General features: G+C 53.4%; 1 protein-coding gene and 1 long non-coding RNA gene across 2 annotated transcripts in view; both read left to right on the top strand.

Moving 5' to 3' along the window:
* The first annotated feature begins 123 nt into the window (after positions 1 to 123).
* Positions 124 to 10515, top strand: part of LOC113487689 — a 16134-nt gene continuing 5742 nt past the window's right edge. Inside the window, exons 1-2 of the long non-coding RNA XR_003399827.1 lie at positions 124 to 134; positions 4279 to 4284. This is a non-coding gene — a long non-coding RNA (uncharacterized LOC113487689). The remainder of the gene's footprint in view (positions 135 to 4278; positions 4285 to 10515) is intronic.
* TM9SF4 (transmembrane 9 superfamily member 4) overlaps positions 4958 to 10515 on the top strand; it is a 9783-nt gene continuing 4225 nt past the window's right edge. Inside the window, exons 1-8 of the mRNA XM_026862369.1 lie at positions 4958 to 5094; positions 6677 to 6776; positions 7179 to 7347; positions 7428 to 7557; positions 8533 to 8656; positions 9485 to 9603; positions 9740 to 9851; positions 10314 to 10384. Coding sequence (XP_026718170.1) covers positions 4996 to 5094; positions 6677 to 6776; positions 7179 to 7347; positions 7428 to 7557; positions 8533 to 8656; positions 9485 to 9603; positions 9740 to 9851; positions 10314 to 10384 — 924 coding nt within the window. The 5' untranslated portion in view covers positions 4958 to 4995. The remainder of the gene's footprint in view (positions 5095 to 6676; positions 6777 to 7178; positions 7348 to 7427; positions 7558 to 8532; positions 8657 to 9484; positions 9604 to 9739; positions 9852 to 10313; positions 10385 to 10515) is intronic.

Genomic DNA, 10515 nt, shown 5'->3' with positions numbered 1-10515 from the left:
GTTTCCAGGACTCACGGCGTTGTCTGGGCGGGAGGGACGGGGGGCTCTGCCGGGGGGGCACGGCCGCGGCCTGAGCGGAGACTTGGGGCGCTCCCGGTTGTAGGGCGCACCGGGCGGCCGTTCCTCCCCGTGACGTTCCCTCGGGGGGGAGCGCTGGCCTGACCCGGGCGCTCACACCCGGGGAAGGGGCTGCTGCCTCGCGTGCGGTTTTCGTTCCCTGCCGCTGCCCCTCCCCGCGGCTCGGCCTCTCGGCGCTGTCAGCGAGTTTGTTCCCTGCAGCCTCGGACGGCGGAGGACGTTTCTGGTGGGGCTTTGCGAAGGCAGGCGAGCGTCGGTGCCGCCTCACGGCAGAGGAAACGAGCTGCCTGAGGTCTGGTAGTGGAAAAATGGATTTTCCTCCTTGCTTTCGAAGAAGGGTATTTCCTTGATAACGCGTTGCAAGAATAGGTGCATGAATAAATGATGTGTGCTGAATCAAAGGTCGCCGTTGGCCAGGGTAGGGGATGTGAGGTGACTCATGTGGCGTAAAGATTGTTACAGACTGGAAGGGCGATTGGAAGAGCAGAGGATTTAATTTATTTTACTTTAAGCATCTTCATACTCTGCTGGCCTTCCCCCGGGCAGGGAGGAGGGAGTGTCCGAGCTGGCTTTGCGAGCTGAAGATGGTCCTACTGGGAATTTCCTTGTAGCCTTCTCTTTTCTGAAGGGCAGAGGAGACTGCTAGCAGCTCTCCCGATGTCAAAGGAGCTCTCTGAAATCAACGTGAATGCAGCACTTGTCTCCCTTCGAAAGGCTTTCAGCGACTCCTCTGAGTGCAGGGGTGAGCTGGGCAGAGATGCAATAAAGATGAGCTTGTCCAAACAGTTGAGAAGAATATCTAAGGAGGCAACCCCTGAAAAAGGGGGGCGAGTGCCAGGCTGGCACCTCGGAGGGGGTGCAGAGCAGGTACCCTTAGCACTGTGCACGTCCTGTTACTGTGCCCGAGGGTACAATAAGTGTTACGTGTGGCAGCGAGCTTCAGCTTGCTCTGTTACCCGTGGATTATATTTTTTCCTGCCACAAAGTAGTGGGTTGTGTCTGTCTTCCCTTTCTGTCACCATATTAAAGAGTTTTGGGAAGTGGAACAGGGTATTGGAGCTTTGTGATCCAGCTGGACAAATGGCTCTGCATAGGTTGTGTTTTCCTTGTTTTCCTTCGAAACTGTCATTGAAAGTTAAAAGCTCTCGGTTATGGCTGTTTGTCCCTCTTGCTCTTCTCTGCAGAAAAGAAACGGGACAATGTCCATCATCTCATTCATCCGATACCCATCGCTGCCTCTTCCTCCTTCCGCTGCCTCCCTTTGAGCAAATACTGTGTTGTGGTCTTTTCTTTATGTGGATTACGAAACTGTAAGACCTGAACCAGCCCCCGTGTGGTACCAGCCCCGATAAAACGCTTGAACTTGCTGCTGCTCGAAGGTTTCTCCCAGTCTGTAGAAAACATTTGCAGGGATGGCCCGGATGCGAACGGCCCAGCCATGGGCCTGCTGGGTTTCCTTTAGAGCATGCTGGCAGAGTGCCACAGGGAAAAACTGCTTGTTGGCTCCGGTTTCCCCCTTCCCATAAATAAATGTCGGGGTTCAGGCCCTGTCAGTGGCAGCTTCAGGGGCCGCAAGCTGCAGGGAGACACACGTGTGTGTGTGTGGTCGGGGCATAAATCCACGTAGTGGGGTCTCTTCACGCGGGGTCAGGCTGGGATTCAGCTGGACAATTCCTCTGCTTTGGCAGCGTGTTTTTGTAAACCCGTTGTGAATTCGCAGAAAGCGGCAATATTGTTGGAGCCTTTCTAAATGACATCAATCAGATATAATCAGATATAATAAACACCAAGTCTAGTGATAATTATCCAGAAGTACCTCCTCGGGGAGGGTTTCTGCGTGTCCCGCTGCTGCGCACAGGACAGGAAATACCGTTAGAACAGTTTGTGTTAATTTATTCTTACAGCTGAGTGCTTCATTCTAAAGTTAATTACAGGAATAGATTTTCAAAACCTTTCAGGAGAGCTCCCGCAGACCTCGGGGTAGTTGCCGTTGCCCATCGGGGACGGGTGTGCTGGTGGGGAGAGCGGTGGGTGCCGCTGCTCGGGGGGTGGTTCAGCGCCCTGCCCGCGGTTCCCGGTGTGATGCTCTGCCTCATGCCATGATTTCCCCAGGCTGCTTTTTGCCGGTGCGAGAGGGAGATCTGAGTGCGACTTCTGGCAGGGTCCTGTGTGCGGAAGGAATATAGTGACGTTTTGAAACGGATTTTGTCTTTTTTGAGAGAGCGAGGTTTGCTTTCCTTCAGCAGGCTCTTCGCCTGTGATAGAGCCCTCCCGTGTGAGCGATGCTTCTCACCCGGCGCTGTGATTTGGGGGACAGGGGTTGATTGTGCTTCTGCAGTTACTTCTCTCATTTAGGTCGTATTCCCCTAAGAAAGGGTCTCTTGTAAGTGTGTCCGCTTGTAGTAAAATAATAAAACTTAGTCAATCCAAATTACTCTTGTCTGCGTGCAGCTGGGTTTTTCTTGATCTGGAGTTGTGCCTATTTGTTGTGCTACTTGTTGCTTCGTTGTACGATTTTTCTGGCACCTCAGATGCAAGACTGTCATCTGGGAGATTTCTGCCTGTCTGCGATTTGAAATGTAAACACTTGGTAAAGGCCCCAAAGGCGGGCGCTCCTGCCTGCCGGCCGTCCGGGGGTTGGTGACTGCACTAAAGCAGAGCCCCGGCAGCCGTGGTTTGACCCTGTGCTGGAGGTAACGTAGCTTGTGGGCATGTCCCGAAGGAGCCGATGGCCTGGCCAGGCCCGTGAGTCGTGCAGGGGCCTTCGTTGGGACAAGGTGAGGCGCGTCTGTCAGTACGGGAGCAAAGATCCTGATGAGAGAGGCCCCAGGCTTCAGCCCGCACGTGAGCCGCGGGAACCTGCGCTGGGCATTTCCTTCAGATTTGGCTGCCAAAGCTCCCCCGACCTGTTGCGTAGCAGCGTTCCCATTTCTTGCTACCAAATGTTTTTTTCCTGGCAAGACTTTCCACAGTCCCCCTCTTGTCTTTTCTGTTGCCTGGTGCTGCCTGAGTCATCGTCATCTATATGCAGAGAGCCTGATTTCTGTCAAAGGTGTCACCAAGAATTTCATCTCCTACATGCCTGTGTGTCTCCTGAGCGCCTTCCAAAGTTCTGTCCTTACCTTGTCATCTTGCACGCTCTTCAGGGCGAGGGTGGCCCTGGCGCGGTCTGGGTTTCTGTTAAGTAACGTTGTGTGTCTGTGCGTGTCTGGCACCTCGGTGAGGATCGCAGCCAGGTAACTGCTGCAGGTCGCCGGCTGCTGGAGAGCGCGATGGAGGGCAAGAGTGTTTCCTTCAGTGCTTCACCTGCCTGGGAGACCTTTTCCTCCTCGGTCGCGGAGTCACAGAGATCAGAGAAGGCAGCATTTAGCCCGGGAGACAAGCCCCGTATTGTTTCGGGGTAGAGCAGTGTTGAAGTCCAAGTGATTTTTAGGAGGGTGCTTTCCAGAGGAGGCTTTCTGCCCCTCTAACTGCATTGAGCTGTGCTTAGAATGGATCTCGAGATCTCCCTCGTAAGCGAAACAGATATATCTGATAATTTAGTATTTAGTATTAACGTGTTTTATGTAGCTGCCTAGAGTTTGCATCTTAAATACATTTTAGATTTTAAACCCCCCCGCCCCAATATTCATGACTTTTTTCCATCCTGCTCAGTGCCAGCAGTACTGGATGCTCTATTGATCCTTGCTGGTGCCTGGGCCAAACGTACCTTAGTGGCCTCAGAATAAGGCAAAAGGAAGGTGAGGAAGAGGAAGGGCTTGTGGGGGCAATAAACACAGATTATCTTCCCCCCGCCCTGATCTGGTGGTCGCTGGGAGGGCGGTGCTGAGCCCCAGGCCCTGCTGAGCCAGAGCAGGCCCCAGGCTGGGGGTGGCTCCTTCCAGTCCCAGCCCAGCTCACTTGTGGGGCTCTTTCCTCCGCCTTCCCCTTCGGTATTTGGCTCCTGCCCCCGCACGTAGCGGGACCGTCGGGAGGTGACGGAGCCCGGCTCTGCCTGCCGTGCGAGGACTCGCGGGGGAAGGCAGCAGTTGGGGTTGTTACGGCTGCAGCATCAGCTCAGGAGTTGTCCCAGACCAGACTCTGCTTTTTTTGCGTGTGTGGTTTTCCAGTGGTGCTGCACACGCAGGGAGTTTAGGAGAGCGGGCTGAAGCTCGTAACACAATGAGATTATTCTGGAATTGATGCTCTAATCCAGCCAAGCTGCTGGTGTTTTAATTCTCTCTAAAGCTTGGTTTTCCCACGCCTTCCTGCTCGTGCTGGGCTGGCTTACCCGGGGAAGGAACAGAGCCCGTTCAGGGGTTTGCTGCTGCTGTACGGGGTCTGGTTCGTGTTGGAGCCCCCGCGGAATTGACTGACCTTCCAGCCTGAGCCGTCTCCCCACTCCCTGAAAAAAGGGCATCGATTTTTTTGCCGTGTTACTGAGCTGTGCGGTGGCCCGGAGGGGCGAAGAGGGAAGACTGAATAGGCGGGAGCAGGGATGCGCCACCCCTTCGGGTGAGGCGAGCGCCTGGTTTGGTGTCGCCGGCCCCTGAGCATCCCTCTTCTCTGGTATCCATGGCGCTTTTAGCACTGGGGTGTTGGATGCCTGGGAGTAGAGAAGTCAGGTGACAGCCTGCTGGACGAAGCACGTTACGGATCAGAAGCACAATTTTTTTTCTGGTTGGGCAAAGCCAATGTTTTCTTCCTTGCGGGTGAAGAGACGGAGACTCAGAGAGTGTAAAGCGACTTGATGAGAGTCACAAAACGAAGTCAAAAATGGCTTTTGGGAATTTAATTTGTGTTGAGTTGCCTGACTGTGCGGCCTTTCTAACGTCTGGGGTGAACACTTTCAGTCGTGTGGCCCCTCGCTAATGCTGCTCCCGTGTTTCTGTTGTCTTTCAATGTTTCTTCTCCTTTTTGCAGGAAAGGCTAAGATATATGCTGGTCTTGCTGTTGTTGCTGCACGGTACAGACTCTTTCTATGTACCTGGTGTGGCTCCGATCAACTTCCACCACAATGATCCTGTAGAAATAAAGGTAGGATGGGCTTGGATGGAGCTGTTGGTCTGCTTGGGTTTTTTTTTGTGTGGTTTGTTTTTTCCCTTCTTGGTATCACAGCAGCAAAGTGGGACTAGAAAGTCAAATGTGGGGTTCCTGTTACTAAAATTTTGGGGGCAGATATTTTTTTTCACAATATTCCTGTAGGGTGTTGGGGATAAGCAGCCCTCAAGTGGTCACTGTCATCATCATACCCTGCAGTTCCCAACATGATTCTCTTTCTTGCTTCTTAAATCTTCGACCAAGTCCCTTCAGGGGTTGCACCAACGTCCTCGAGGTGTTGGTCTGTTTGGGCAAAGGGCTCTCTCTCTCACTGTAGCTTCGAAGTGAATTTAATCAGAGATTTTTCTCCAGCGTTATGCTGACTCTCACAGTGGGCCTTTCGGTGGTAGGTGAGTGGCAGAATAAAGAAGTGGTTTGAATCGCACCTTTCCCGTTTTCTCACCAGTTTTCTCACGTTGTGTCTTCAAGTCAAGTGAAATCCATGATAAACCCCTTGGAGTCAGTTTGGTGCAGGCATTTGTCCTTGAGCATTGCAGATCTTACAACCCAGGCTTGCTGAGAGCTGTTCCTGTGCAGCATTGCTGGTAGTGAGTGATGGATCTGCTTCACCCCTACAGGGGGAAGCTGGACTTTGTTTCCAGACATCAGCAGTTTATGGCCCATTTCATTTATTTTTCTAAAGCTGTGGCCTCTGTCTCAGCAAAATCCAGCACCCATGGGGACGCTGAGGCTGGCTGCTCCCACATGAAGCACAGCACAGTTCTCTCCTTGGCCACAGGCTGCCAGACACAGGCTATTTTTAAGCAAATGAGACTTGCCTGTGGCTACAGGAAGCTTCCCAGAAGAAGGGGGTATGGAACTGTTCTCAGAGGGCTTTCGAGAGCCCACTGCTCCCTCAAGTGATAAGGCAGGTCAGCGTGTTTGCCAGTGCTCTTCCAATAAATGACCCTGGCTGATTACAAAACACTTGTGGCTTTCGGAGCAGCTGTGGCCTTGGCTGTCGCGGTACGTCGCTGCGCTTCCCTCGTGCCTGTGAGCCGTGGGAGCTCCACAAGCGTTTGGGTTCTGTCGCCATCCCTCGTGGTCCCGATCGGAGGGCTCTGGCTTTCCTCACAGAGATGAAAATTGCTGAACTCTGCGTATCACTAGAGCTCTAGGTCCAGTGTGACGTGAATTTGGTTTTGAGGAAGTAACTGCAGTCTTGTCTGAAATGTGATTCTTGAATCTCTTTTGAGCTCTTTGTTGTTTTTTAGGGCTCCACTGAGTCATAAATTGTGAAACCAATCCACTGTGCTGCTTTCTTCAAGTGTTTCTCAGTTTGTGAATGAATTGCTACTAAATGGTAGTGTAGAGGAGCTGGAGCTCTTCCAGGAACATCTGTCTCTTTTTTTGTTGTTGTTGTTTGTTTTTTTGGTTTTGTTTTGTTAATTCAACAGTCTCCAAAAGTGAGCTTTATGGCAGGTGCCCCTGAAGTAAGCTTCAGCTCCTGGCTGATGTTGAGAGGACGGGAAACTGTCTGAGTTCTTTCCTGGGGATAATCCTTCCCTTGTTCCTCCAGGCTGTGAAGCTGACCAGCTCACGAACCCAGCTACCATACGAGTACTACTCGCTGCCCTTCTGCCAGCCCACCAAGATAACGTACAAGGCTGAGAATCTCGGTACGTATCCGCTGAGCAGCGTTCCCCAGCGGCGGGGGCGTGCTGCTCGGGAGCTGCCTGAGGGGACGTTTACAGGAGTTAAAAGCAATTGCAAATGTCGTCTCTAATAAAGTGGTTGTCAGCGCTTGCTTCCTCCAATTTATATGCTGTTTGCAAACCAGGATGCCCAGATACTGGAAGGAGGAAGCCCCTTACCCGAAGGAGGGCATGTACACTGCTGCCTAAGTAGCCCTCGATACTTCCAGCGAAAGAGCTGAACTGCTCTTCAGTCTCGTCCTGGCGTCTGTGGTCCCAGAGGAGCCTGGCTGTGGCGCTGCCAGCTGCCCAGTGTGCTGCCAACCCGGGATTGGTGCCGAGAAGCCCGGCAGCCTTCAACCCCGCCCTTCTTTTCCTGTTTTCTAGGTGAGGTTCTTCGGGGGGACCGAATTGTAAATACACCTTTCCAGGTTTCCATGAACATGGAGAAGAAATGTGAAGTTCTATGCAACTTGCCCAACAAGCCGGTCACTCTGACAGTGGAGCAGAGCAAGCTGATCGCCGAGCGCATCCGGGAAGATTACTATGTCCACCTGTGAGTCAGCTGGAGCGTGGGTTCGCGTCAGCGGGGATTCGGTGTTGTGGGCAAATTTGATGTGAAATCTGTATTTTCAGCATTGCTGATAACCTCCCTGTGGCAACACGGCTGGAGTTTTATTCCAATCGTGAGGAAGAGGAGAAGAAGAAGGAGAAGGACGTGCAGTTCGAGCATGGATACAGGCTTGGGTTTATGGACGGTAACAAGGTAGAGAATCTGGGTGCTGTCTGAGGGGTGCCCAGAGATCGGGGTGTCTGGCAGGGGGAGTTAGGAGTCTACCAGGGAATATCAGAATTGGGAGTGCAACCAGAAGGTTTTTTTAAAGAGTGGAAATAGGAGAGAGGGCTCTTGCTGGAAGAAGGGGGTGGGTGCTGAGCTGCTGGTGCGATCGTCAGGGGTTCTGGCTGCGTCCAGCGAGTCAAACTCAGGCAGCGGTGTCCCCTCAGGGCAAAGGCAGCGTGCCCCAAGGGCTGGCTGACCTCTGATGCTCTTGGAGCATCTCGCATTTGGGGGGAAAAAAAAAAAAGTCAAGTGTTTATTGGAGGCAAAGCTGCTTTAAGTTTGCCAATGGAAGCTTTGTGTATTCCTGCAGACACGGCCCGTGGCTGCGTGCCCCAGGACGGGCCCTTTGCCTTGGCAGGCTCGGGTGTTCTGCTTGCTGCAGCCAGAGCTCTGGGGGGCGAGGGAACCCGCGGCGCCAGCTCGGCCTCGTGGCACCTTGTTCTGTAGTAGGTGATGTAAGAGCAAAGGCGTGAGCGTAGGGCGCTGTGGGACCCCCGGAGTCGGGGTCACACACGTCTGCCTGGTAGGAAAAGCAGGTGGGAAGCTCGGGGTTGCGGCTGCTGAGATCTTTCCAACCTCAGTCTGGTGATTCCGCTGACGTCACAGTTGAGATGTGAGATATAACGATGATTTTCAAGGCCAGAAATAGACGGAAACATTATCCCTCATGCCTGGAGTGGTTGAGGTGTTGTTGCCTTTTCAACATCTCTGTGCTCTCCTCTTGTTCTCGCAGCCCTGGACAGTGTTAGCCTGGTCTTGCTCTGTAGCACGACGTGTCTGGGAACAGTTGGAGCCTTCAGTTCTCTGCACCGAAAGCTGCTTTCTGCAGTTGTTGCTTCTGAACTTTGCCTGTTCCTCCCCTGGGGTGCTAACGTTTTATTTAATGTCGATCTGTTTTAGTTCTACCTGCACAACCACCTCTCCTTCATCCTTTACTACCACAGAGAGGATGTGGAAGAGAACCAGGAGCCCACCTACAGGGTTGTGCGCTTTGAAGTGATTCCCCAGAGTATTAAACTAGAAGGTGAGAGACTCTTCGGGAGGGGAGCAAAGGAGAAGAACCTCTTGGAGGGCCAAGAGTCGAATGCCACTGACAGATCAGGGGGGCAGTTGTTGCTTCTGGTACAGTCTCGGGACACAGAAATGAGAGAGGGTCCAAATTATAAGAACAATAAACCCCTCTGTTATTAAAGAATTACCAACAGCAGAGAGAGATCTTTGAAATGTGATCCGTGGGAAATGAATTCGTATAAAAAGATCTGAGTTTGAGGTTTGGGAGTTGGATTTTTTTGGTACTGTGTCATCTAGCATCAAGTATGAGTGGCACCTGGGGCTCAGATCTTCCCCGCTGGGACACTGCTGGCTCGTCCAGGGACCCACAGGGAGTTTGAAACTGGTCTGGGGGGACTGGATTTTGAAAGTTATGGGTAGGGGGAAAACACTTCTACCTCAGTGAGCCCAGTGTGAAACAGGTGTCTCGAAGGGCCGCTGCTCGGCGCGTGTGTCATCCCGCGCAGCGCTCCCCTGGCGGCAGCAGGCTCTGCGGGAGGGCTCTGGTTTCTCAGCGTATCATGGGGGACAGAGGATTCACGCACGGCTTAGGACCTCGGCTTCAGAGCCTCTGGCTTTTACCCTTCCGGATAAGGAAAACCCTATGCGTGTCTTTGCTTAAAGCTTGTTAATGGTGCTCCGCTTCTGATCAGAATAATAGTTTTGCAGACTGCAGAGCTGGGTCAGAAAGGAAGGAGTGCTTCCCCTGGGGTGCTGGGAGTAGGTGCAGGCCGGGGTGGTCGGTGGGAGAGGGGGTGCCAGGGAAGGGCTGACCGAGCCTGTGCCATGTTTTCCCTTACAGATTTGAAGGCTGACGAGAAGAGTATGTGCACCCTGCCTGAAGCCACGGGCTCTGCCCCGCAGGAGATCGATCCTTCAAAAGAGAACCAGCTGCTCTTCACCTATTCTGTGCACTGGGAGGTGAGGGAGCGGCGGGGGGCTGGTGGGCAGCGCTGCCCCCCTGGCTGGCGCCTGGTGCTCCACCTCTCTGTCACAGCGGTGGTGTGGAAGCCGCTGGGGATGTGCTGGTGTGAAAAGAACTTTCCTGTTCTTTCAGGAAAGTGACATTAAATGGGCTTCGCGCTGGGACACCTACCTGACCATGAGTGATGTGCAGATTCATTGGTTTTCGATCATTAACTCGGTTGTGGTCGTCTTTTTCCTTTCGGGTGAGTGAGATGTGTGGGGTGGGGAAGGGCTTTGCCATTCATCTGCGGGGAACTTCCTTTGTGCCTCGGCTGGAGGCGGCTCGAGGAGGGTGAGGCCACGTCTGAACCCGATCAGAAGGGGCAGGAAACAAACACCGGCCCATGAAACCCTCGTGGGTCACCAGTCACCTGCTGCTCTCTGAGTGGGGTATCTGGGGGGGGTAGCATGTGGTTAGTGCACGTCCTGAATGTCCATATCTAAAGAAAAACAACCACAGGAAAGCCAGAGTGCCCCGTTCCTCCTGGAAATCTGCCTCCCCCACTGCCTGGGGGTTTGTTTCTGTCTTTGCTGGGGGCTGGGGAGGTGGCTGATGACACGAGGCCCCCGCTCCGAGCCAGAGCTGGGCGCTGGTGGGAGCCGTGTGGCCGCGGAGCACCGGGGCAGCAGCCTCTGAGCTAAACCATGTTTGTGCTTGTCTCCAGGTATCCTCAGCATGATCATCATCCGGACCCTCCGGAAGGACATTGCCAACTACAACAAGGAGGATGACATCGTATGTGTGTGTTGTGGCGCTGGGGGCAGCGCGGGAGGGAAGCACCGACGAGGAGGGATTTGTTGGAAGACGTGGATTGTCTCTTTCCTCGCCCCTGTTTTGTTTTGAGCCCCAAAAATGGGGGGGGGCAG

Source organism: Athene cunicularia (assembly GCF_003259725.1).
Source record: "Athene cunicularia isolate RWA chromosome 20 unlocalized genomic scaffold, athCun1 chr20_part2, whole genome shotgun sequence".
NCBI lineage: Eukaryota > Metazoa > Chordata > Aves > Strigiformes > Strigidae > Athene > Athene cunicularia.
Note: the sequence above shows the minus strand (reverse complement) of the source record. Positions and strands in the feature narration are given on the sequence as shown.